The sequence below is a fragment of the Balaenoptera acutorostrata genome, chromosome 9, assembly GCF_949987535.1.
Source record: "Balaenoptera acutorostrata chromosome 9, mBalAcu1.1, whole genome shotgun sequence".
Classification (NCBI taxonomy): domain Eukaryota; kingdom Metazoa; phylum Chordata; class Mammalia; order Artiodactyla; family Balaenopteridae; genus Balaenoptera; species Balaenoptera acutorostrata.
In genome coordinates this window covers 112,407,475-112,434,846 of record NC_080072.1, presented here as the reverse complement: position 1 = coordinate 112,434,846, position 27,372 = coordinate 112,407,475, and the positions used below count along the sequence as shown (strand labels likewise).

General features: G+C 47.9%; 1 protein-coding gene across 4 annotated transcripts in view; it reads left to right on the top strand.

Moving 5' to 3' along the window:
• The window catches only part of NCAPD3 (non-SMC condensin II complex subunit D3), a 66,743-nt gene that overhangs the window by 35,915 nt on the left and 3,456 nt on the right, over positions 1–27,372 (top strand). Inside the window, exons 18-32 of one of the 4 annotated variants that reach the window (XM_007183326.2) lie at positions 265–362; positions 459–574; positions 2,890–2,997; positions 5,062–5,176; positions 5,276–5,386; positions 7,522–7,760; positions 8,415–8,494; positions 14,650–14,787; positions 14,927–15,060; positions 15,246–15,445; positions 23,443–23,553; positions 25,125–25,307; positions 25,770–25,930; positions 26,072–26,211; positions 27,033–27,110. In XM_007183326.2, coding sequence (XP_007183388.2) covers positions 265–362; positions 459–574; positions 2,890–2,997; positions 5,062–5,176; positions 5,276–5,386; positions 7,522–7,760; positions 8,415–8,494; positions 14,650–14,787; positions 14,927–15,060; positions 15,246–15,445; positions 23,443–23,553; positions 25,125–25,307; positions 25,770–25,930; positions 26,072–26,211; positions 27,033–27,110 — 2,012 coding nt within the window. Of the gene's footprint in view, positions 1–264; positions 363–458; positions 575–2,889; positions 2,998–5,061; positions 5,177–5,275; positions 5,387–7,521; positions 7,761–8,411; positions 8,495–14,649; positions 14,788–14,899; positions 15,061–15,245; positions 15,446–23,442; positions 23,554–25,124; positions 25,308–25,769; positions 25,931–26,071; positions 26,212–27,032; positions 27,111–27,372 lie in introns of all 4 variants that reach the window. The other 3 variants (XM_057552516.1, XM_057552517.1, XM_057552514.1) reach the window with 3 other exon arrangements.

Here is a 27,372-nt window from a genome sequence, read left to right as displayed (position 1 = left end):
ATGTCTTAAGGAAGTGGGCTCTTTCGTAGCTGCTAATATACCCAGATCTTTTCTTTAAATTCTGGCATAAAAACAAACAGGAAAACAAGAATCACTTTTAGGCTTTCATTGTCCAAGTACATTAAGTGCCTTAATGCTCCCCAACTCGACTCCTAAACCATGCTACCCTACTTCCTCCAGTACTGATAATCCAGAAGAAAAGTATTTTGTTGGCAGCAATTTTTACTTTGGTTCTACACTGATATTCTCCTGCCCTTCCCACAGGCAGCAGGACCCCAATGCAGACACCTCAGGGCACATCCTGTGTGTTATCGGGCATATTGCAAAGCATCTTCCTCAGAGCACCCGGAACAAGGTGACAGGTGCGTGTCTACTGGAGAATCATGAAAAGGCTTTGCCTCTCACTTTATATATATTTTTAAGAGTTAAACTTCAAGGGAATTGACTCTCTTTTTTAGATGTTATCAAAAGTAAGCTGAATGGATTCTGTTGGTCACCAAAGTTGATCAGCCCAGCTGTTGATACTTTGCAAAGACTCTGTAGAGCATCTGCAGAGACGCCAGCGGAGGAGCAGGTACGCTACAGACTCTCCTGGGTGTGTCTGTCATTTGTCTGTACGTAGACGTAATGCTCTGCCTTGAAGCTGGGGACGTGTTCTCCGCGGAGACCTGGAAGGGCGGGTGGTCCCCATCAGTTAGTTCTCCAAGGAAGCACCTACATGACAAGCAGTTGACATTCCCCAAGAAGATCTTGGCTGCTGAAGACACACAGCTCCTTTAGGAGGTCACCTCCTTGGTTCTGGGTACCAGTGTCTTCTAGGAAGCACACCAGCCGGACACCTGTTCCCAAGATCGAATCTACAAGGTTGTCTTTTAATCATCGTAACCTCGGTGCTCACAATAGCTTGTTAGACCCTCCTCCCTCACTCCAAGGATGTGTAAGTGGTTTCCTCCTAGTCACGGCTTCCCTCCAGACCAGAAGATTTCTGATTAGTCATCATCCTGTCACCGTAGTATCTCTTGTCCCCAGAGTTCCCAGAGCCTCCTGCTGACATTCCCTATGGATTCATCATCACAACCCCAAACCAGCGTTCTGTGTGACACAGAGGGTTACTTTGACTCCCCAAAAGCTATCCATTTAAGTATCTCTAATGATAAATTATCTTACTACCATGTATTCAGTTTTTATCATGAAATATACTCCTAGACAGTGCTAATCATAATGAAAAATTTTAGGACTGGGGGTTATTAATAATGATTTTAGAAGTCAAAAATTAATTTAAATAATTGCTGAAATATATTTAAATCTCCCAGAATAAAAACATTATTGCTTCATCTGAGCTACCTGCCACCTTCCTAAGCTTCATTTTCTTGTATAGGTTCCTTTTAAAAAGTCCTTTCCTGATAAGTTAACCATTGTAGTAAGACAATATACTGTAACTTTTTTGCTTAGGACTTAAAACAGTTTGAAATTTAGTTAATTAAAAATGCCCAGCTCTTTCTGTGTCTGGTGTTTTCCTGGCATAAACCTTTTGGCACTTTTTGGTGAAGGGGATACTTGCTTTATTTGATTTTCTGTTTATCTCTGATCCAAGAAAGTGTGTGAAAAACTTTTAAATAAGGAACATTACCTAAGTAGGGAGCATATTTGAATAGCAGAAAACAGGTAAAAACAAAACAAAAGGCTGATGATGAGGAACGAATGCTGTAGGAAAAAATGGAGGTTCTGTGGCAGAATGTGAGGGCGCCGTCCCCCAAGTGTCTGCGGCATGTCACTCAGTTAGTGCGGAGCCAGGCCTGCACCACGGGCCCCGCCCAGACTCTGAGGTCTTCCTCTCACTAGCAGCCGGGTGCTGGGCCTAAGGACTCAGCCAAGCTGGGACAGAGCGCATGCATTTCAGAAGCTCCAGGTTGTGCAGTCTGTTAACATCTTAAGTGCACTCATTTTGTAAAACGTTAATAAAGACAATAGCTTTGACACATTTTAGGCCGAGTCAGGCTACGAATGTCTGGATCGTGATGATGGTTTGCCAGCAATTTGGCAAACTTAGAGTACCGTCTTGTGGTATTGCTGCTGGGCACTCCCTGGGGTGTGGTTCAGACTGCCCCTTCCTAAGGCACCTGCCGCATAGTGTGGGAGACCTACACGTTAACCTGTAATCCCAACATCTTAGAATAATTCCTGAAACGGAAGCGAGTGTCTGGTAACGTGGCGGTCCTGGGGCGGAGCCACTCAGCTCAGCCTGGGTGTGTAGGGACGGCCTCCCAGGGAAAGTGACTTCCGGGTTATAGGGTGTGACCGAGCTCCTCGGCCCATAAGCGTGGTGAGATGTGTGGGCTGGAGGTGGGACCCCCTTGAGGTCACTTTAGCTAATAAGAGCCTCTGAAAACTTGTCTCTAATGAATACATTTCAGAAGGGTAAAAACTGTTCTTTTTTATTCTGTCTTTTTGAAATATACTCTTTATTACAGTAGTTAATTCACCATCTACATATGCCAGAAGAATTGCAATGTTTTTCTCTATTGGAGGAGCACTGCTATTACAGATCTCTTATAAATTAGGGCAGTAGATCTTCCTAAATAGATGTCTTTCCCTCTTATAGGGCAAATGTAACAATAGAAAGAAAGATAATACATAAATATATATGTTTGTAGTAAATATAGCATATTACAAAGAGCATACATAAGTGTTCTTTGTGAATTCCACTTAGCCCGTTCGCATTGCCAGATTGCTGAAAGAGCAAAGGTGCAAAAGCAAGATGGCTGGGGTTTCCGTGGCTTGCGGGTTATGCATTTGAAGGCCGTAGAGTTTCTGGTGAGCAAGTTGGGTGTCGCGGGCAGTGTGATGGATGCGCGGTGCCCTTCAGAGATGGCCTTTGCCTTGCCGCAGGGATTACTGGTGCAGGCGTGCGAAGACGTGCTCTCTGCCTGTGTGCGCTGCCTCTCCGACATCGTTCTGAAGGAGGACGGGACCGGGAGGATGAACGAAGACCTGGCGGTGAGTAGCTGCCGCTCTTAGCGTCCTCCTCCCCTCCTTGCATCGGCCGGGCCTGTGGACGGCGGTGTGAGGGGCGTCTTCAGTACTCTTAGCAAGAAAGGGATTTTCCTAGCCTGGGGCTTACTCTTGTTTCAGAAGAACTTTTTACTGGTGACCTATTCATTTTTCTCTCCCATACTTATCATCTGGGGGAAAATGATGGTAAATCCTTCTCCCAGGTGGGTCCTGTGAGATTCCTGATCCGACAGGGAAAACACAGTGTGTGTTGTGAGCTCAGAAGTAATAGGTGAGAAAAGAGTAAAGTGAGCATCCTCTTTGTTCTGTCGGCTTGTTGGTTTGATGTTTTTTTTTAAATTGTCTAATGTGTCTGGCAAGCTGTTTGAATATCAGACTATAGAACAGCTCCCAGGTCATGTCTAAAACAAATGAGATATTTGAAAGCCGGAGAAGCTGCTGCCCTGGGAGCAGTGAGATTGTGTGGCATGCACCCTGCTTTAGAAGTTGTGCCGTGAAGAGGTGCCTTTGAGCCAGTGAACGCGGGGCCCGTTTTCTGGTTCAAGTAGCTGACTGTCAGCAAAACGTGATTCTGATTCCAGCATCTGACACTGTCCCATAAGGGCAAAAATGAGCTGCTTTTTGATGCCCTTCAGACTAGGCCATCATTTCGCCAAAACTGGTCATTTTCCTTGTCTGTTTGAAAATAAGTAGAGCACTTCCCTTCTGTGTTCAATTCCTTCTTTGCCCCCTCACACTTGGACCTGGGGATTGATGGCCATGTTTAGATTTGTTGGAGGAGAAGACCCTTTGTGCCAGGGCATTAATACACACCCAGTTTGGTAATAAAAATATCCTGATCAACGAGAACCCAGATGTTTTGGGTCAGAGGCCACAATGTTTAGAGTGGTCCCGACCCGGGGTTTCTCTGGAAGGTCTTGCTCCACTCATTTGTCTGGGATTCCCGACCCAATCTAAGAAAAATGCTTACTATGACCAGTGAGTTTTCCCCGCTAAGATTTTTTTTTTTCTGTTAAATATGTCACCAAAATTTACCCTTTGGTCAAAATATATGGAGAAGTTTGCCCTATATATATTGTTCACTTCACTCTTCTTTAAATATAATTCAAATGTGCCGCTAATCCACTGAGATACAGTGTGTTCAGTTCTCTTTAAACACACACATCCTTATTATTAGCTTTTTTACTCTAAAAAGCCTTTATTCAACATTTTGCTGTTTATTTAACATCACCCTTGTATTTTTGCGATTGAAAAAAATAAGTATTACTTAACTGTTAAGCTGAAGGTCCTTAATAAAGACACAGTAGTGGTGGCTTGAGGAAGCACGTTCTCACAAGTTCTGGTAGGAGTCTTACTAGTAAGCTAAGCAGGAGGACAGTGTGGAAGTGAGTTTAAAGCGTGCAACAGGCTATACGCCCTCTCACCTCGCACGTCCCCTCTGAGGAGGCAGAACACTGTCCCAGGGCACAAAGGTGTCCATCAGAGCTGATGCAAACAGGAAGGGATTAGGTCAACATAAATGTATAGTAATAGTGCGGTCAACCTTGATGACATTCAGAGTTTTTAACATACTTACGTAGTCATTAAACATATTGATTGTATATATTGACATGAAAGGATGCCTGATACTGAAATTTAGAATCACAAACTTCAACCTAGTGTGGTTGGCAAGTGTGTGAGAAAAGCCAACATGAAGCCGTGTGACTATAAAAAGAAAGTCATACAGAAAAACAAGGATGGTGTCTGTGGGTGGTGGGATTGTCAGTCAGCTGTTCCGTGTCCCCACTTACCTGGAAGCACCGAGGTCCACTCTGTTGTCACAGCACCCCTTTGACTTGCAGGAGTATCTAGATATAGATGATAAACCTATACAGTCACCCTAGTTGAAGCAGTGACTGGATTTTTACAATGGCTGTGTGTTGTTGTGGGGGAAAAAACCAGCCATTTAATTTGGGGGACAGAAAAAGTACTCCACTGACATGGCCTTAACCTAGATAGAGTTCGTTTTCTTTTGCCTTATTCTTACTGCAAAACCCATTCTCTTGGCAGGTGAAGTACATTTTCACCTTAGGAGACATCGCCCAGCTCTGCCCAGCCAGAGTGGACAAGAGAGCCTTCCTGCTGATGCAATCCATCCTGGCTGCTTCCGCCAGCGCGGAGCATTGTAAGGCCCTTGGCGTGCCTTCCGCGCCTGCTGCCTCGGGGTGGGTTTGCCCTGTGGCAGTGCAGCAAGACCTCTCCTCCCTTCCCTTCCCTCCCGTAGTGACCACGTCGGACCCAGGCGGCAGTGAGGCCACATCCTCCCAGCCCATCTCCCAGTTCCAGGGCTCTGTCATGCCCTCCGTGATCAGAGCACATGCTGTCATCACCTTGGGTGAGTGAGGAGACACGGGGCAGCCTCTCCACCTGTGCTTTGTGATTTATAAGCTTGTAAGCTCGGGGGGTAACTGTAGGAGCGCCCAGCTGTGCAGGACACTCCCTGTTTAATTTATTACCATCAAACCTGTGATTGTTTTATACTCATAATGTAGCACCATGAAGTCTGTTCTTCAAGAGCTGTATGCCAGACACTGCACTGAGTTCTGGGAATGAAGAAATAAGTTTGCAGTTCACATTATAAAGAGATAGAGGGCATAGGCAGAACTCTCTGTGACATAAATCACAGTAAGATTCTTTTTGACCCACCTTCTAGAGAAATGGAAATAAAAGCAAAAATAAACAAATGGGACCTAATGAAACTTAAAAGCTTTTGCACAGCAAAGGAAACCATAAATAAGACAAAAAGACAACCCTCAGAATGGGAGAAAATGTTTGCAAATGAAGCAACTGACAAAGGATTAATCTCCAAACTTTACAAGCAGCTCATGCAGCTCAATATCAAAAAAACAAACAACCCAATCCAAAAATGGGCAGAAGACCTAAACAGACATTTCTCCAAAGAAGATATACAGATTGCCAACAAACACATGAAAGGATGCTCAACATCACTAATCATGAGAGAAATGCAAATCAAAACTACAATGAGGTATCACCTCACACCAGTCAGAATGGCCATCATCAAAAAATCTACAAACAATAAATACTGCAGAGGGTGTGGAGAAAAGGGAACCCTCTTGCACTGTTGGTGGGAATGTAAATTGATACAGCCACTATGGAGAACAGTATGGAGGTTCCTCAAAAAACTAAAAATAGAACTACCATACGACCCAGCAATCCCACTACTGGGCATATACCCTGAGAAAACCATAATTCAAAAAGAGTCATGTACCAGAATGTTCATTGCAGCTCTTTACAATAGCCAGGACATGGAAGCAATTTAAGTGTCCATTGACAGATGAATGGATAAAGAAGATGTGACACATACATACAATGGAATATTACTCAGCCATAAAAAGAAACAAAATTGAGTTATTTGTAGTGAGGTGGATGGACCTAGAGTCTGTCATACAGAGTGAAGTAAGTCAGCAAGAGAAAAACAAATAGCATATGCTAGCACATATATATGGAATCTAAAAAAAAAAAAAAGGTTCTGAAGAACCTAGGAGCAGGACAGGGATAAAGACACAGGCGTAGAGAATGGACTTGAGGACACAGGGATGGGGAAGGGTAAGCTGGGATGAAGTGAGAGAGTGGTATGGACATATATACACTACCAAATGTAAAATAGCTAGTGGGAAGCAGCTGCATAGCACAGGGAGATCAGCTTGGTGCTTTGCGATGACCTAGAGAGTTGCGATAGGGAGGGTGGGAGGGAGACGCAAGAGGGAAGGGATATGGGGACATATGTATACGTATAGCTGATTCACTTTGTTATAAAGCAGAAACTAACACACACAGACACACACAAAGAGATAGTTTGATACTTTGCATGACCTCACACAGTTGTTTATCTTAAGAAGACTGACTTCTATCAGTATTCACAAAAAAATTTGAATTTTTTTTGTGATTGTGTATGCTCAACACGTGTTACGAATTTTTTGGTAATAATGGTTATTTTTCAAAAATCTCAGAAGTGTAAATAAGAGCAAAATGTTCCCCAGGCCAAAAAAAAAAACACATACAAACATAAAACTCAACAACAGCCTTCCTTCTCCTAACTATGAACAAGAAATGAAATAAATGACACGATTATGTATTCACCTAGCTCAGATTTCAAGTTCATTATTAAACTTTTTAGCTTCTATCAATTATGTGTATAATCAAAAGTAAAAAGTATCATCGGTTACATTTTATTGGTCATTTTCCAGGTAAGTTGATAACTCCAAAATTCAGATGTTGACTTTGAAAGGAAGTGAAGGAACATCTCGGAGTGTCTGTCTCATGAAACCCGGGGTTATTTGGCACTTCTTAATATTTAGTATGGGCCTGTCTGCCTTGGATTTTTTGTTTGTGATTGTTGATGTGATGTTTTAACTTTGATTAAATAAAATCCATAGCAGGATACAGCTGGAGAAAATGTGAGGCAGAGAATGAGAGTCGAGTCAGGGTGTCTGTCTTTCTCGGCGGCAGGGAAGCTGTGCCTGCAGCACGAGGATCTGGCGAAGAATAGCATCCCGGCCCTGGTGCGGGAGCTGGAGGTGTGCGGGGATGTGGCCGTCCGCAACAACGCCATCATCGTCCTGTGCGACCTCTGCATCCGGTACACGGTCATGGTGGACAAGTACATCCCCAGCATCTCTGTGTGTCTGAAGGACTCGGACCCCTTCATCCGCAAGCAGACACTCTTCTTGCTCACTAACCTCCTGCAGGTGCGCATGAGGGCTCGCCGGGCCAGCCGCTCCTGTTCGGGGGTCTGAGCAGCGTAGGGGTCGGGCGGCACTGTAGTAGAGGCACAGGTATTTGCTCACGTGCAGTTTCACATACCACTCTTCTGACGTTCTGGACAGACGTTTAAACAGATTGTTACTTCCTAATATTCCTTCTGGGTGTTTGTTCAGAGACCCCCTTGTGCAGGGTGAAGTTTGTTTTCACAAGTAAACAGCACGTAGAGAAAAGCACGTATAGACGAGTAGGTCTGGTTCCGATTCTGTGAACGGTCGGTGTTCCCAGACGGACCTTCATCGTTTGTACAACGAGGACCCTCGCGCTTGCCCGGGTGACCTCGCAGACATGCTCCGAGATCCCGCAGAGACACGTCTGCGTGGACAGAGCTCGAGCGCGCATGTGTAGCCTGATGTGAGGGGAAAATGCTGTTTGATCTCTAAGTGTGTTGTGTGTCTGTTCTGATGTGTCCATGCCCTCACTGTCTTGTGCGGGGTGCAGCCGCCTCCCCGCAGGCAGGGGCGCTGAGTCACGGTCGGGCTCTCCTGCCCACACTCTCCCATGTGAGCGCCCACGGCCCCAGGGACAGAGGGCTGTGTGCTGAGGCCCTTGTAAGCGTGAGCCTTCGTTCTCTCAAGCAGGAGGACTTCGTGAAGTGGAAGGGCTCCCTGTTCTTCCGGTTCGTCAGCACGCTGGTGGACCCGCACCCAGACATCGCCAGGTGAGTCTTTCCTCGTGCCAGCCAGCCGGCCGAGTGATTGGCCTAGTTTCTGGAAAAGATCTCTTTTTCTTTAAAACTGGTTTAGAGTTGCGTTATTTAGGATTTAGTGAGCTTTTGGCAGTTGCCAGAAAATTAGCTGATTTTTAAAATACTAAGCTGTGTAACAAAGCTTTAGTTTTCACGTAAGTTTAAAAACAAAAAACAAAGAAGCCCTTGTCCAGATTGACCATCGAATAATCCCAGCCCTGACCACATTTGCTGACACTTTGTTCTCCCAAACGGAGGAGGGAAGAGCAGTGTGGGCCTCTGCCGTGGTCAGCTGTCGAGAGCAGAAGCCAGTAAGTGTTGGCTTCTAGGCCGGTGTAGGAAGAGTTCAGACTTTCTCCTGAGTGCAGAAGCTGCAAGGAAGAAATTCTAGGGATTAACACAGAATTGCTCAGTGTGAAATCATAGGGTATGGTTTACAAGGTTCCTTGGAAATGGGTATTTCCCAAGAATTGGAAGGCAGGGGGACTGCCTTGCCACTGTTAATTCTTATCCTTCTATAATTAAAGATGTATTTTCAAGGGGTTTAGAAATGATCTCACAGAATTTGCTAACCTTGATTATATTATATGAGTAATTCTTTTTAAAGCAAGTCTGCAGTTGGAAAATAGAATGTTGAATGCATGGCAGAAGCTACCACAGTTGGGAAGAGGTCTTTACAGATTCATTAACTATAAATAGCATATAGTAATGGGTCCCTCTGGTTCCAAATATGGTCACCAGTGGTTTACTCTAGTTCCGTGGAAGGATTTCTGTTCGGTTTCCTTTAGGTATATTTTTCCAAGGAGAAACATTTTACATAGTAAACTGGTAGAAGGTTAACATCCTAATTAGCACGTCTAGAGTCAGAGAGGAAAGCTAAGGCTGCTATGCTTTCTTTTTCTGTGTATAATTGGGAAAGGGATGGGGCAGCTATGCCGTGCCCTCTCACCTTCCCTGTCTGCCCCAGGCTGGCCCTGCAGCCCGTGTGCCACGTGCGGCCCAGGGGCAGGCAGGAGCGCCAGTGCTGGGGGGCTTGGGGAGGACACGCCCGGGAGGGGAGGGTGGGTGTTTAACCTGCCTGTCGGTGTCTTCCCCACTTGCATCAGCTCCTCCACGTGTATGTTACGGCCTTGTTCGCTCCGTAGACCACTTGCAGGGCCTGTGCCACAGGTGATGAGAGCATGAGTCAGAAGGAAACTAGAAGGACAGGCAGAAATCTCCACTGTAGTGAGAAAACCAGTACTTCTGGTAGCATTTTCTCCCTCCCCCTTAAACCTTTCCATTTTATCCCTGCGTTCTGGATTTGTTTGAACCATGGTAAAAATGTGGAGCATGATTTGAAAAGCTTTGAAAAACTAAATTAATCTGTCCTCTATTTTTAGGCCAAAGGTCAGGCCTATCTGCTTACTTTAAACATCTTAATTTTTCCATATGTATCTGGTAAGACAGATCTTCCCAAGAGACTATAGCGGCAGAGCCCTGTGAATTTATTTTTGGTCCAGGTGGTGGATTTCCTGGCAATTCTGGCATGAACAAAGATGCATGACATTTTTTTTAATTAATTTTTATTGGAGTATAGTTGATTTACAATGTTGTGTTAGTTTCTGCTGTACAGCAAAGCAAATCTGTTATACATACACATATATCCACTCTTCTTTAGATTCTTTTCCCCTATAGGTCATTAGAGAGTATTGAGTAGAGTTCCTGTGCTATACAGATCCTTAATAGTTATCTATTTTATATATATTAGTACGTGTATGTCAAGCCCAATCTCCCAGTTTACTCCTCGCCTCGTTTTCCCCCTTGGTAACCATAAGTTTGTTTTCTACATCTGTGAATCTTTCTGTTTTGTAAATAAATTCATTTGTGCCCTTTTTTTTTTTTGGTTCCACCTGTAAGTGATATCATGATATTTGTCTTTCTCTATCTGGCTTGCTTCAATCAGTATGACAATCTCTAGGTCCACCCATGTTGCTGCAAATAGCGTTATTTCATTCTTTTTCATGGCTGAGTAATATTCCATTGTATATATGTACCACATCTTCTTCGTCCATTGCTCTGTCCATGGACATTTAGGTTGCTTCCATGTCTTGGCTATTGTGACTAGTGCTGCAATGAACATTGGGGTGCATGTATCTTTTCGAATTATGGTTTTCTTGCACAGCATTTTTAATTGGTCCTATAAACCCCCAATATGAGGGCTACAAAATTGTATGACCTGTTTCCTCGTCTATCCACTAGGTGGTGCCCGTGTAGCACAGCAGGCAGGGTGACGGCCAGGTGGCAGGTGGGCTGTTTCAGGGGAGCCGGGCAGATGCTCTGGGCGTGCAAGAAGGCAGGGGCCGGAGGGGTCCAGGGCAAGATGGTGACCACAGTGATGGGGCATGGAGATAGAGAAGGACGTGAGGCAGAGATGGCTTGGTTTGGGAGAAAAGGGAGGAACTGAGGATCCAGAGGGCTCCGTGCAGGACACGTGAGGGGATGAAGGAGTCAGAAAGCTGCATGGGTTGGCAGGTGAGGGTGGGTTGTCCGACCTCAGAAGTGGGGGCTTCGGTGTCGTGACACACAGTCCTGGTGGGGGGCGGTCCCTGAGTCGATGAAGCCGGGGGACCAGGAGGCTGTGTGGACACTGAAAGGGCTCTGAGAGATTGTCCCAGGCCTTCTGGGCTGTTGGAACAAGTCCCACAGACTGGGCAGCCGATAAACAGCAGGAACTGCCCCTCCCCGTTTGGAGGTGGAGAGTGTGAGGGGAGGCGCTTCCAGAGAGCAGACCTCTCACCCTGTCCTCACGGCACCGTGTCCTCACGCTGCGGAAGGGGAGGAGGGACTCGGGCTTCGTTTATAAGATGCTCACCCCGTTGGTGAGAGCTCTGCCCTCGTGACCCAGTCACCTCCCACAGGCCCTCCTCCTAATACCACCCCCTCGGGGCTCGGTTTCCAACATAAGAATTCGGGGGGATACAAACTGGGATTCAGACCATAGCAGCGACGTTGGGGTTTGGAATGGAGAAAACCAGGAAGCACTTACCGAGTGGTCAAAACAGGCACGTGGCAGGAGCGTCCAGAGGAAAGGCCGAGCCCCGCGGGAGCCTGGTGGAGGGTGTGGCTTCTCAGCAGCAGCCCGCCCTCTCCCATCCCGCACGCCCTCCCCCAGCCAGCTTCTGCTTCACACCACCTTTGGCAACACATTCTGTACGGTTTCCATAACATCTGTGCACCTGGTAGAACACAGGCTTCCCCGAGAGGCAGGGGTTGTTTTGTTTACTGCTGTATCCCTCGTATCTGAAACTGAGGAGACACTCAGTGGACATTTTGTGCGTGAATGAATGAAAGTATGGGGGGAGTGTGGTCCTCATGCCTGGACTGTGGGTCCTTGGAGGACAGCCTGCTTGTTTATGAAGAGGAGGGACAGAGTGGGAAGCAGCCGACACGTCGTGGAACCAGGACCACAAAGCATACAACGGGAAGATGGCAGGCGGGAAAGGACCTGGGAAGCGAGCCCAGGGTGACAGCGAGGAGGGCCGGAGAGCGAGGGGGCTTGGGTCAAAGTCAGTGTGGATGCAGGGAATTGATCCTGGTGTGGATGGGTCTGAGCCCCCATCCCGGTCTGAGAACGGCCAAATCAGGACTCTGAGTCCATCCACAGCGGCCTTCGCTGAGCAGATAGCTGCTTTAGAGTAGCATTTGCTTGGGAAGACATCTGAAAGAAGTGGGGTTTTTATGATTCTTGCTAAATCTAAAAGAGGAGGGACTTCCCTGGTGGTCCAGTGGTTAATACTCCGAGCTCCCAATGCAGGGGTCCCGGGTTTGATCCCTGGTCAGAGAACCAGATCCCACATGCATGTCGAAACTATGAGCTCGCATGCCACAACTAAAAGATCCCGCGTGCTGCAACTAAGACCCAGCGCAGCCAAATAAATAAATAAATAAATATTTTTTTTAAAAAAATCTAAAAAAGAAAGTGACCAGACGGCTCTTCTCTTGTGGCCTCATTGGGCTGATTGAAACCGAGAATTGGATTCTTAGTATTACTCGGGATTAGCTAGCCTTCCTTCTGTTTTACGTATGAGACAGTTCCTGCCGTGTGAAATCTGCAGTGTCCCTGACCTGGTGGTTTGTTGTGTGTGGTCCCCGTTAACTGTCCTGTGGGGTGAGGAGAGTGAGAAAGGGTGCCGGCCCTAAGAGGCATCATTAGGATGCTGGTTTCTTTTAACTTGTCAGCTGACAAACTAAAAAAACCGTCCCTCTTGCCCAGTTGGTCAAGCTGGTGGGGGACCTGTGAGTCTTAATCCAGTCAAGGCTGAATCTTGTCCTGTGGGTCCCAGTCATTATGCAGCCAGCAGGATTAGTGCTGGGTTTTACCACTGACTGTGCACCTGTTCTGGTGACGCCGAGCCCCTGGACTTGATTTCAGCCCCAGCATCCAAATCCTCCTTTGCATAATTTATGTTAAACTGTGGATTTTTTTTTTTTCTTCTAATGGCTGCGTTGGGTCTTCGTTGCTGCCCGCTGGCTTTCTCTAGTTGTGGCGAGCAGGGGCTTCTCTTTGTTGCCATGCGCAGGCTTCTCATTGCGGTGGCTTCTCTTGTTGTGGAGCACAGGCTCTAGGCACATGGGCTTCAGTAGTTGTGGCACGTGGGCTCTAGAGTGCAGGCTCAGTAGTTGTGGCACACGGGCTTAGTTGCTCCACGGCATGTGGGATCTTCCCCGACCAGGGCTTGAACCCGTGTCCCCTGCATTGGCAGATGGATTCTTAACCACTGCGCTACCAGGGAAGTCCCTAAACTGTGGAATTTATTTGTACAGTTAGTTAAGCTGGTTATTCACCAGTGTGCTTGCCCATCAGTCACCACCTGTACGTGTTCTTGACCTAAAGTGAGTAGATGAGCATTTGACATCAAATGGAAGCCTAAAGCAGCCCATCTTGCAGAAGCATCGCTGGATTCTCTCTGGTTGTATGTATTCATAGGAATGACTTCCAAGTCTGGCAGCTGTGAAAACCCTTGAAGTTAACCCGTGAAGGGTTAACTGTCATCAGATACCTCGGGTGAAGTCAGGTTGTTTCTTGGGGATGTGTTTGTTTATTTAGCGGTTTTCTCCATTCGTGGTCACTGCTGGTCTAGCAGAGTAACCTTGTCAGGAAAGCCCCTCCTCTGATCCTGTGGCCTCCGCCCCCAGCCTGCTTTAAGAGCCTGAGCAGGTTTGTGTGGAGTGGACCGAGGGCGCTTACGGCGCTCGGGCCTCCTCCCCAGGGAATTCCCTTCGGTAGGTAGAGTTTTCGCGGTGCTGTGGTTGCGGGTGCGTCAGGGTGAACAGTCGGAGGGTTGCTGTTGGCAGCAGGTCACTTCGCTGTCGAGATCTCTGACCTGCCTCCTCTGGCTCGTAGTGGGTGTGTGTGCTGTGAACAGACTGATTTCGCCCTTAGCCTGAAGGAGAGCATCGGGGGAAGGGACTCTCCTGGGGTCCCGCGCATCCCAAGGCCAAGAGCAAAGTGCTCAGACTGTGCTTGTTGCTGCTCCTCCCCCAAGAGTGGCGGGGCTCCTGTCGGGTGGAAGTTCCATTGAGCTTGAACAGGTTGGTCTGGCAGGTGTGACCGATCAGAGCCAGGCTCCACTGCCTTGGGTTGACCCCCGAGCGGAGGCCAGGCCTGGGCGTTCCCTCGCCTGTCCGCGTGTGCCTGCTTTGGGGTCGTGGGCGCTGGGCCCTATGTGTCCCTGTGCAGCCTGGGTCGAGCAGTTGCTGCCTGTGGCGGGTCCTTGTCCTGCTGACCCGAACTAACCTGCTCTTGTGCTTAATCCCGGTGCTCGAGAAGGTTCAGAGTTCAAGTTGGGGTGGGAGGGTGAGGTTCACTCCGGGTGGTCGTGGCCAGCGGGTCCGCCTGAAGGAGCCGTTTTGGCTGGGGAGGGGAGTCCTGCACGTGAGGTGTAGCTCAGTGACAGCGGCCTGTGAGTTTTGCAAGGAGAGCTGGTGGTGAGACCTGGGTTCACAGGGCAGGACAGGCCGAGGAGCCGAGTGACGGGAGTGCAGCTGTCGCCCACCCTCTCCACGGTCCCCTCTGTTGCAGGGTCTTGGTGTGACTTAGAGGCTGTCTCCCGGTAGCACACGGTCCCCTGTCCCCTTCTCCGCAGCACTGGGAAGTTCTGCCTGGCCCACCTCCTGCTGAAGAGGAACCCTGCCATGTTTTTCCAGCACTTCATCGAGTGCATCTTCCACTTCAGCAGCTACGAGAAGCATGAGAAGTACAACAGGTTCCCCCAGTCGGAGAGGTCAGCGCCGCTGGGGCAGGGTGCGGGGAGACGGGCAGCGTTGCCTCCTGGGCGTGCGGGTGGCTCCAGCTGCCACTGGAAGTGAATTCCTCTCGGCCTCGCCCACGGGCAGTGCTCAGAGGGTCCTGTTCTGCCCTAGAGAGAAGCGGCTGTTCTCACTGAAGGGCAAGACAAACAAGGAGAAGCGGATGAAAATCTACAAGTTCCTCCTGGAGCACTTCACAGACGAGCAGCGGTTCAACATCACTTCCAAAATCTGCCTGAGCATCCTGGGTAGGCAGGACCGGCCGGTGTGGCGGATGAGACGTGTGTGAAGGACCCAGCTGCCCTGCAGCCGGGGGGCCCTTATGTCCTTGGCCGTCAGCTGTGCCGTTCAGGCTGACGGACCACCGGCTGCGCATCCCCCCTTGCCCCGCCCCCGGCAGCGTCTCTCAGAAGCCCATCTCTGCTTCCTCCAGCGTGCTTTGCCGACGGCGTCCTGCCCCTGGACATGGAAGCCAGCGAGCTGCTCTCGGACGCGTTTGAGGTGCTCAGCTCAAAGGAGATCAAGCTGCTGGCGATGAGGGCCAAACCAGACAAGGACCAGCTCGTGGAGGAGGAGGACCTGGCCCTGGCCAACGTGGTCATGCAGGAGGCGCAGAAGAAGCTCATCTCCCAGGTGAGTGTGCTGCTCCCGAAAGGGGCCTGTGCGCCCCCTGCCCCGAGTCCCGGCTGTCTGCCAAGGCCCCGCCTCACTCTTCCCAGCGGCCTCCACGCTCACCTGGGGGGGCTGTCCTCCACCTGCGCCCGTGGCTCCAGCGGCTCCCGCGAGCCTGGACCTGCGAGCCTGTGGCCTGGCTGTGCTGCGGGCATCTCAGGCAGAATCGCTCGTCTCTCCTTCCTCCTACGTGTCTCTCTCATTGTGGTTCCCAGGGGCTCTGTTGTGGAGAAGGGCACCTTTATCTGCCAAGTTACCCTAAAGGGAGCCCGAGTCTGGCAGGCCAGGCACAGAGCACTGCTTGGCCAGTGCGTGCGAGGATTGGGATTTGAGCAACAGCTGTGGTCCTCACCAGGCCCAGGTTCTGGTACCGAGCCTGCATTGCCACCTGAGCCCTGAAGGCTTCTGAGCCCAAAGGAGTGGACTTTGGTCACATCCAATGTGTCCCCAGGTCCTGTCCATTCATCCCACAAATCCATCTGTCTCACGTTCCCACTAGCTCCGCATTTATTTAACCTGTACCACTTCCATCTCTTGTTTCTTTTTGTTCTGGGCTGTGCACCGCCTTGCTGCGTAATTCAGCACAAAACCATCCCCACCCCACCGCAGTTTTCCCCCCTTGGTGTCCATATGTCCGTTCTCTACATCTGTGTCTCAACTTCTGCCCTGCAAACTGGCTCATCTGTACCATTTTTCTAGGTTCCACATACATGCGTTAATATACGATATTTGTTTTTCTCTTTCTGACTTACTTCACTCTGTATGACAGTCTCTAGATCCATCCACATCTCAACAAATGGCTCAATTTCGTTCCTTTTTATGGCTGAGTAATATTCCATTGTATATATGTACCACAACTTCTTTATCCATTCATCTGTTGATGGGCATTTAGGTTGCTTCCATGACCTGGCTATTGTAAATAGTGCTGCAATGAACATTCGGGTGCATGTGTCTTTTTGAATTACGGTTTTCTCTGGGTATATGCCCAGTAGTGGGATTGTTGGGTCATATGGTAATTCTATTTTTAGTTTTTTAAGGAACCTCCATATTGTTCTCCATAGTGGCTGTATCAATTTACATTCCCACCAACAGTGCAAGAGGGTTCCCTTTTCTCCACACCCTCTCCAGCATTTGTTGTTTGTAGATTTTCTGATGATGCCCATTCTAACAGGAGTGAGGAGATACCTCATTGTAGTTTTGATTTGCATTTCTCTAATAATTAGTGATGTTGAGCATCTTTTCATGTGCTTCGTGGCCGTCTGTATGTCTTCTTTGGAGAAATGTCTATTTAGGTCTTCTGCCCATTTTTGGATTGGGGTGTTTGTTTTGTTGATATTGAGCTGAATGAGCTGTTTATATATTTTGGAGATTAATCCTTTGTCCGTTGATTCATTTGCAAATATTTTCTCCCATTCTGAGGGTTGTCTTTTCGTCTTGTTTATGGTTTCCTTTGCTGTGCAAAAGCTTTGAAGTTTCATTAGGTCCCACTTGTTTATTTTTGTTTTTATTTCCATTACTCTAGGAGGTGGATCAAAAAACATCTTGCTGTGATTTATGTCAAAGAGTGTTCTTCCTATGTTTTCCTCTAAGAGTTTTGTAGTGTCCAGTCTTATATTTAGGTCTCTAATCCATTTTGAGTTTATTTTTGTGTATGGTGTTAGGGAGTATTCTAATTTCATTCTTTTACATGTAGCTGTCCAGTTTTCCCAGCACCACTTATTGAAGAGACTGTCTTTTCTCCATTGTATATCTTTGCCTCCTTTGTCATAGATTAGTTGACCATAGGTGCGTGGGTTAATCTCTGGGCTTTCTATCTTGTTCCATTGATCTATGTTTCTGTTTTTGTGCCAGTACCATATTGTCTTGATTACTGTAGCTTTGTAGTATAGTCTGAAGTCAGGGAGTCTGATTCCTCCAGCTCCATTTTTTTGCCTCAAGACTGCTTTGGCTATTCGGGGTCTTTTGTGTCTCCATACAAATTTTAAGATGATTTGTTCTAGCTCCGTAAAAAATGCCATTGGCAATTTGATAGGGATTGCATTGAATCTGTAGATTGCTTTGGGTAGTATACTCATTTTCACAATGTTGATTCTTCCAATCCAAGAACATGGTATATCTCTCCATCTGTTGGTATCATCTTTAATTTCTTTCATCAGTGTCTTATAGTTTTCTGCATACAGGTCTTTTGTCTCCCTAGGTAGGTTTATTCCTAGGTATTTTATTCTTTTTGTTGCAATGGTAAATGGGAGTGTTTCCATAAATTCTCTTTCAGATTTTTCATCATTAGTGTATAGGAATGCAAGAGATTTCTGTGCATTAATTTTGTATCCTGCAACTTTACCATATTCATTAATTAGCTCTAGCAGTTTTCTGGTGGCAGTTTTAGGATTCTCTATGTATAATATCATGTCATCCGCAAACAGTGACAGTTTTACTTCTTCTTTTCCAATTTGTATTCCTTTTATTTCTTTTTCTTCTCTGATTGCCATGGCTAGGACTTCGAGAACTATGTTGAATAACAGTGGTGAGAGTGGACATCCTTGTCTTGTTCCTGATCTTAGAGGAAATGCTTTCAGTTTTTCACCATTGAGAATGATGTTTCCTGTGGGTTTGTCATATATGGCCTTTATTATGTTGAGGTAGGTTCCCTCTATGCCCACTTTCTGGAGAGTTTTTATCATAAATGGGTGTTGAATTTTGTCAAAAGCTTTTTCTGCATCGATTGAGATTATCATATGGTTTTTCTTCTTCAATTTGTTAATATGGTGTATCACATTGATTGATTTGCGTATATTGAAGAATCCTTGCATCCCTGGGATAAATCCCACTTGATCGTGGTGTATGATCCTTTTAATGTGTTGTTGGATTCTGTTTGCTAGTATTTTGTTGAGGATTTTTGCATCTATATTCATCAGTGATATTGGCCTGTAGTTTTCTTTCTTTGTAGTATCTTTGTCTGGTTTTGGTATCAGGGTGATGGTGGCCTCATAGAATGAGTTTGGGAGTGTTCCTTCCTCTGCAATTTTGTGGAAGAGTTTGAGAAGGATGGGTGTTAGCTCTTCACTAAATGTTTGGTAGAATTCACCTGTGAAGCCATCTGGTCCTGGACTTTTGTTTGTTGGAAGATTTTTAATCACAGTTTCAATTTCATTGCTTGTGATTGGTCTGTTCATATTTTCTGTTTCTTCCTGGTTCAGTCTTGGAAGGTTATACCTTTCTAAGAATTTGTCCATTTCTTCCAGGTTGTCCATTTTATTGGCATAAAGTTGCTTGTAGTAGTCTCTTAGGATGCTTTGTATTTCTGCAGTGCCTGTTGTAACTTCTCCTTTTTCATTTCTGATTTTATTGATTTGAGTCCTCTCCCTCTTTTTCTTGATGAGTCTGGCTAATGGCTTATCAATTTTGTTTATCTTCTCAAAGAACCAGCTGTTAGTTTTATTGATCTTTGCTATTGTTTTCTTTGTTTCTATTTCATTTATTTCTGCTCTGATCTTTATGATTTCTTTCCTTCTGCTAACTTTGAGTTTTGTTTGTTCTTCTTTCTCTAGTTTCTTTAGGTGTAAGGTTAGATTGTTTACTTGAGATTTTTCTTGTTTCTTTAGGTAGGCTAGTATAGCTATAAACTTCCCTCTTAGAACTGCTTTTGCTGCATCCCATAGGTTTTGGGTCGTCGTGTTTTCATTGTCATTTGTCTCTAGGTATTTTTTGATTTCCTCTTTGATTTCTTCAGTGATCTCTTGGTTATTTAGTAACGTATTGTTTAGCCTCCATGTGTTTGTCTTTTTTACGTTTTTTTCCCTGTAATTCATTTCTAATCTCATAGCATTGTGGTCAGAAAAGATGCTTGATCTGATTTCAATTTTCTTAAATTTACTGAGGCTTGATTTGTGACCCAAGATGTGATCTATCCTGGAGAATGTTCCGTGCGCACTTGAGAAGAACGTGTAATCTGCTGTTTTGGGATGGAATGTCCTATAAATATCAATTAAATCTATCTGGTCTATTGTGTCATTTAAAGCTTCTGTTTCCTTATTTATTTTCATTTTGGATGATCTGTCCATTGGTGTAAGTGAGGTGTTAAAGTCCCCCACTATTATTGTGTTACTGTTAATTTCCTCTTTTATGGCTGTTAGCAGTTGCCTTATGTATTGAGGTGCTCCTATGTTGGGTGCATATATATTTATAATTGTTATATCTTCTTCTTGGATTGATCCCTTGATCATTATGTAGTGTCCTTCTTTGTCTCTTGTAACCTTCTTTACTTTAAAGTCTATTTTATCTGATATGAGTATAGCTACTCCAGCTTTCTTTTGATTTCCATTTGCATGGAATATCTTTTTCCATCCCCTCACTTTCAGTCTGTATGTGTCCCTAGGTCTAAAGTGGGTCTCTTGTAGACAGCATATATATGGGTCTTGTTTTTGTATCCATTCAGCAAGCCTGTGTCTTTTGGTTGGAGCATTTAATCCATTCACGTTTAAGGTAATTATCGATATGTATGTTCCTATGACCATTTTCTTAATTGTTTTGGGTTTGTTTTTGTAGGTCCTTTTCTTCTCTTGTGTTTCCCACTTAGAGAAGTTCCTTTAGCATTTGTTGTAGAGCTGGTTTGGTGGTGCTGAATTCTCTTAGCTTTTGCTTGTCTGTAAAGCTTTTGATTTCTCCATCAAATCTAAATGAGATCCTTGCCGGGTAGAGTAATCTTGGTTGTAGGTTCTTCCCTTTCAGCACTTTAAGTATATCATGCCACTCCCTTCTGGCTTGTAGAGTTTCTGCTGAGAAATCAGCTGTTATCCTTATGGGAGTTCCCTTGTATGTTATTTGTCGTTTTCCCCTTGCTGCTTTCAATAATTTTTCTTTGTCTTTAATTTTTGCCATTTTGATTACTATGTGTCTTGGCGTGTTTCTCCTTGGGTTTATCCTGTATGGGACTCTCTGGGCTTCCTGGACTTGGGTGCCTATTTCCTTTCCCATGTTAGGGAAGTTTTCAACTATAATCTCTTCAAATATTTTCTCTGGCCCTTTCTGTCTCTCTTCTCCTTCTGGGACCCCTATAATGCGAATGTTGTTGCGTTTAATGTTGTCCCAGAGGTCTCTTAGGCTGTCTTCATTTCTTTTCATTCTTTTTTCTTTAGTCTGTTCTGCAGCAGTGAATTCCACCATTCTGTCTTCCAGGTCACTTATCCGTTCTTCTGCCTCAGTTATTCTGCTATTGATTCCTTCTAGTGTAGTTTTCATTTCAGTTATTGTATTGGTCATCTCTGTTTGTTTGTTCTTTAATTCTTCTAGTTCTTTGTTAATCATTTCTTGCATCTTCTCAATCTTTGCCTCCATTCTTATTCCAAGGTCCTGGATCATCTTCACTATCATTATTCTGAATTCTTTTTCTGGAAGGTTGCCTATCTCCACTTCATTTAGTTGTTTTTCTGGGGTTTTTTCTTGTTCCTTCATCTGGTATATAGCCCTCTGCCTTTTCATCTTGTCTATCTTTCTGTAACTGTGGGTTTTGGTCCACAGGCTGCAGGATTGTAGTTTTTCTTGCTTCTGCTGTCTGTCCTCTGGTGGTTGAGGCTATCTAAGAGGCTTGATGGGAGGCTCTGGTGGTGGGTAGAGCTGACTGTTGCTGTGGCGGACAGTGCTCCTTAACACTTTAATCCACTTGACTGTTGATGGGTGGGGCTGGGTTCCCTCCCTGTTGGTTGTTTTGCCTGAGGCAACCCAACACTGGAGCCTACCTGGGCTCTTTGATGGGGTTAATGGCAGACTCTGGGAGGGCTCACGCCAAGGAGCACTTCCCAGAACCTCCGCTGCCAGTGTCCTTGTCCCCACGGTGAAACAGAGCCACCCCCTGCCTCTGCAGGAGACCCCCCAACACCAGCAGGTAGGTCTGGTTCAGCCTCCGCCAGGGTCACTACTCCTTCCCCTGGGTCCCGATGCGCACACTACTTTGTGGGTGCCCTCCAAGAGTGGGGTCTCTGTTTCCCCCAGTCCTGTCGAAGTCCTGCAATCAATTCCCCCTAGTCTTCAAAGTCTGATTCTCTAGGAATTCCTCCTCCCGTTGCCGGACCCCCAGGTTGGGAAGCCTGACGTGGGGCTCAGAAGCTTCACTCCAGTGGGTGGAATTTGGTGGTATAAGTGTTCTCCAGTCTGTGAGTCACCCACCCAGCAGTTATGGGATTTGATTTTACTCTGATTGTGCCCCTCCTACCGTCTCACTGTGGCTTCTCCTCTGTCTTTGGACGTGGGGTATCCTCCCTGGTGAGTTCCAGTGTCTTCCTGTCGATGATTGTCCAGCAGCCAGTTGTGATTCTGGTGCTCTCACAAGAGGGAGTGAGAGCACGTCCTTCTACTCCGCCATCTTCTGGTTTCTACCAGGGCAGTCTTTCTTAAGTGCAAATTTGATCATTTTATTCTCCTGCTTAAAATAGACTGAGGCAGAGGGGGAGCAGGGGACTTTTGGGGCCATGGATCGTGGGTGATTATCTAGATGCGGTGTTGGTTACTCAGCATATACTTGTGCCAAAACTTGTTCATCTGTTCACCTAACATGGGTAAATGTTATGGTATGTAAGTTACACCTCATCAATGATATCTTTAATAAGTGGGTTGGTGGCTTCCTGTCACCTTCTGGATAAAATCCCAGTTCTTCAAGGCACACAGAACTCCTGTGTGCACAGCGTGCCCTTCCCTCCACTCCTCCTCCCATCCCTCCAGCCTGCTGACTCTCGGCCTCCGTGGAGATGTGCTCTCCTGCTCTGTGCCTTTGCGCGCTGCCGTTTCTGCCCAAGGTGCCCTGTCCCACCCCGTCCTCGCCTGCTGCCACCTAATCCCTGCACATCCCAAAGGTCTTCCCTGATACACATCCCGCCCTGCTCCTTCCCTCTTAGGCATCCCCCTTCCAAAGTCCCTTAACACCTGCCACTCGTCACCTGGCCACACACTGTAACGCACAGCCTGGCCTAGAAGTAACTTGAAGGCAAGAGTTCTTGGCCTCATTTCTGTAGCCCTGGGGCTTAGCCTTGTGTCTGGTAGGGAGAAGGTGTTGGATGATATTTGTGGAGTGAATGCATTTAAGCCATTTTTTAAGGCTTTCCCTATACTTAGCCTCTGCTCAGACTCATCTTTATTAAATTATTTATTCCTTTAGTCTTTGCCCTCCTGTTTCAAGAACTCTGATAAGACTTTTTAGAAATGAGTGGATTACAAGTAAGGAACATATACTAGTGACTGTAAATGAGGAAAAGAATAATTTTCAGATTCAGAATGATAGTCTTGCATATGTGGGCTACTGTAATGAGTTATTTTTAATTCTAAGAGATTTAGTGCAGACCTTTGTGGTTAGTGATTGTTCTTGGTGAAGACTGCGAAGGCACTGTGTAAATTTACCCAGCACATTCTAAATGTGTGCAGAGTTACAGAGGGGGACACGCAAACCGTCTCCAGGCCTGGCCCCTCCCGTGTCGCCCTCCCACCTGCAGGGACGCGGATGTCCCCAGTCCCAGGGAGGATGTTGAAAGGAGGGGTCCGGCGAGGAGCCAGAGGTCCGTGGTGGGTTGTGGGGAGGTTTGGAGCTTGTGTCAAGTTCTTCACTCAGTTGTCCCTTGAGCAGTGCAGGGGCTGGGGCACCTCTTCCCACGCAGTTGAAAATCTCTGTAACTTACAGACTGGGGTTGTTCAAGGGTTAACTGTATTTCTAGTTTCTTTTTCTTGTTTAGAAATAAGAATAGTACTTGTCTGCATCCTGCTTTACAAAGCCCTCTGAGCATTTTGAGGTAATGGTTTTACAGTCTCCCCAGCTGAGGTGGCGTTCCTCTCCAATCCCCAGAATCATATCAAAAATAAAAAGTAAACTTAGGTCGTGTACGAGATCGGCCACGCAGGCAGAACTAGGCTGAGGGAAAGTCTTTGTCTTTCAGAACTTTGTGCATCTCACACAGTCTTTGTTTGTGTTACCACAGGTTCAGAAGAGGAATTTCATAGAAAATATTATTCCAATTATCATCTCCCTGAAGTCTGTACTAGAGAAGAATAAGATCCCAGCTCTGCGGGAACTCATGCACTATCTCAGGGTAAAGACGGCCTCGGGATTTGTGGTTGGTGCCACGCCCCCGTTGGTTACTCAGGATGTCCCGCAGTCCTGACCATGGGTGCATCTGGGCTCGGAGCTGTGCCCCAGACCGGCCTTTGACTGCGGGGAAGACAGATTGACTCCGCAGGTTCCTCGGAAGCTGGTCCTGCCTTTTTCGGGCAGTTGAGTCTGTCCTTGCTGACAATTACATTCAGTTTTGAAGCTTCTCAGCTGCGGCCACAAGCAGAGCCCTCGTCTTAGTTTACTCGTGTGGGATAAAGTGGAAATGCTCATCGTTTAATTCAGGACTCTTGCCTCCAACGCTGTCTCTGGGTTCCCAGTCGGGAGACGCTGTCCAGAGCAGTGGCTTCGGGGCGTCCTGACCCTGGTCTGCGCAGTGGGGCACGCGTACATGCAGAGCGGACATAAATGAGGCCTCAGGCCTCTCTGCAGAATCTTTCAATTAGAAAGAAATGCAGCATTTTTTTCCTTTTTGTTTACACTAGGCTATTTTCTTCCTCAGAAAATGCTAAGAATCATTTTTTTCCACAAAGGGCTCTGAAAGAATTAGATTGAATAATAATTTTTCAAATATCTCTTTATCATACAGAAGTGAAGGTGGGAAAGACAGGCTGACTGTGGAGAAAATGAGGACTTCAGGTCACTCATGTTTTTCTTGCCCTGCTAAACCTCAGAGAGGAATAAAAAGAGCTTAGGTCCTAGGTAGACTCCTTAAACACGTGAGGAAAGTAAGTCCCCGTTTCTGAGCACACACCGAGCACGGCCACACGGCTTTAACCGAGGAGGGTGGCACGGCTTCATGTGGACCCCGTCGGAGCAGCTCCCGCAGTCCTCTCCTCCACCTGGGAGCCCTGGGGCGGCTGGAGGACTGGGTGGGTCTCATCCCCTAGTGGTTGGGGCCACGGTAGATCTTTTCTTCCTCCAACATGTTAGGGAAAATGGTGTCTTCCTCATGGCAGAGAGGCTGGGTCCTAGCATCCGCCCTTAAGACCTGAGAGCATCCGCGCCCTGACGTGCTCGCAGCCTCCGTCAGGACGTGCAGGTGGCTCCAAGCCGCAGCTGCATCCCCTGAGAAGGCCGGTGTGGGCAGCTCCCCGTGGCCGGCTCCAGCCAGGACACTGTGTGTTGCCCGCTCCCCAGCCTCTGGCTGGGATTCCTGAGGGGCTGCCTCGTGGCACCGCAAGAGCCTTTGCACTGGTGGTGACCCAGAGCCGAGCCAGGCTGCCCAGATACACCTCCACCCCCATCTAGCTGTCAGGGCAGTTCTGTGCCCTGTGACGGGCTGCTTTAGGCTAAGACAGTGGGATTCTGGGTTACCTGGCAGATACGCGGGAAGCGTCCAGGGGCTCAGGCCCCTGCCCGTGTGGTCAGTACAGTGCAGCCGGCACTTTCTGGGGAAATACCGTCAGGTTCACTCGTCGGTCGACGTAGTGGAAACCGCCTGCTCTCAGCACGTGTCCTCAGTGCTGTTCCTGTTATTGATGACGTCATGTGGGAGAGCTCATTCCCTTATTCAAGAGAATGCTCACGGATGCCTTGGGTCTGTTTTAGGAGGTGATGCAGGATTACCGAGATGAAATCAAGGATTTCTTCGCGGTTGACAAGCAGTTGGCCTCAGAGCTCGAGTATGACATGAAGCGGTACCAGGAGCAGCTGGCCCAGGAGCAGGAGCTGGCGCGGCGGGCCGAGGCGGACGGGGCGGCCGCGAGCGCCGAGGGGGCGCGGGCCGGGCAGGTGGGTGGACGGCCCCTCTCCAGTCCGCTCCCTGCCGCCCGCCTCCCCGGCATGGCCCAGCATGCACGTGTGAGCGCCATCGTCCGAGCGAGGCCCTGGGGTGGCTGGAGGCCTGAGGGTGGCTCAGTGTTCCTGTGTCCCGCGGACAACATCGCCAAGGGCCTTCTCTCCGTCGCCCCCGCCCATCTGGAAAGTCACTGAGTCCCAGCGGGGGGAGCGTGCAAGTTCCCGGAGAGCGAGGACCCTGCTGAGGGTCCTTGCTCTTTGATGGCAGAGAACCTGGTCTCCCCCGCAGCCCCCCTCGGGGTGCGCTGCTCTCCCAGAATCCCTGACAGCCCTGTGAGTGCCGTGCCAGGCAGCTGCCCGGGGCACCGGTCTGACACGGAACTGCTCAGAGGGTGTAAACATTTCTTGACGTTAAGTGTTGGAAGATACATAGTCTTAATTTCTCTTCTGCGACAGGTTGTTCCAAGTTTGGAATCGCCAGCTCCTGCCGGCCGAGAAAATGGCACCGTGGGCACCGCCGCCAGCCAGCCGTCCACGTCCAGGCCCCACGCTGCCCACATGCCTGCACCTCTGTCCCTGGACACCGGGCCACTGAAGAGGCTGGTGCCCAAAGCCAGGTGTGCAGGGCCGAGTCACCACGTCCCCAGAGGCACCTCCCAGGTCACCCTGAGCATTGTTCGTGTGTTGGCGCAGATTGGGCCCGAGGGAGGGTGAGGGCGCGTCTCACCTCTGCTTCACTGGTGTCTTTGCGACAACAGGCCCATGTCGCCGAGCACCATCGCCATCCTGAATTCCGTCAAGAAGGCCGTGGAGTCAAGCGGCCGGCATCGCGGCCGGAGAGTGGGGCTGCCACCCTTCACCATGTGTCCCGAGAGCCCAGGCGAGCCCCCTGAGCGCGGTGAGTCCACCGGGCGGCTCCAGGGCTCTCGGAGACCCGGGCCCCCTTCTCCTTCCCCATCAAAGCATTTCTGTTTGTTGTCTTTAAACAAGGGACTTTGGGGACTTGGGGTCACAGGGAGTAAAACAATCCTGTTTATGATGGAGGATCTGGAAAATGGGGTGACGTGGAGACCCAGCCCTAGCTGTGAGGTGTGTGTGTGGTTTTGTGTATGCAGTTGTGGTGGAGGTTGTGTGGCTTCGTAACTGTCCTGCACACAGTCCCACGACCACAGCAACACGGGGAGGGCTTCCTGTCGCCCCTCTGCAGTGCCTTGGCGGCCATGACATGTTCCTCACCTGCCCATTCCTGGAAATGTAGGTTTTCTCAACGTTTTGAAACAAAGCACATCGCAAAGAACATCCTGGAACATACAGTCTTGTATGTGTGTGAGCTTTAGGATTAACCCCCCTGAATGTCTTTAACCTTTTGATGGTCAAACTGTCGTCTCCAGTTCCCCTCAGTGACACCCCTGCCGTGGCCCATGAGAGCCCAGGTCCTACAGAGAAACACTGGTTTCATAATTTTCCACTTTCTCTGCTGAGCTTTATAGACCAAACATTTTCATTTTCATTTCCACTTGTTTGAATCCCAGTGAGAAAGGCCGTTGTTTCTTGTGTTTGTCATTTATTTGTATCTTTCTGAATTACCTCTTTAAAAGAACACTTTATTTGGGACATTAAGTGTATTGTGTAGTTGCAAGTGTTTTTTCTCATTGGAATGTTTTGTCCCTGGGTCTGTTTGGGTTTTCAGAGAGGTAACGCTCTCCCATTTCATCCCAGTGTCCTCGCAGGGCTTGGAGCAGGAGTCCAGCGGAGCTCTTGACCTCATAACGAAGCGGGCGATCAGCACCCCTGACCGTAAGTGGTTCGCGGGGACGAGCCGCTCTCCTGGCTCTGCGGCAGGTACCGCGTGTGCGGGGGTCGCAGCAGAGCTGCTTCAGCCGCGTCGCGGGGCATCAGGTCAGACTGGGCACAGCTGGCTGCCGCCCTCTTCCAGGTGCTTTTACACCTGTGACTCCTCAGGTGGCCAGCACCTCAGGCCACCCGCTTCAGGGGCCAGGCGTCAGCGCTTGCGGCACCGCGCGTCACTGCGGGCTGACCGAGCGGGCTGAAGCCTCCC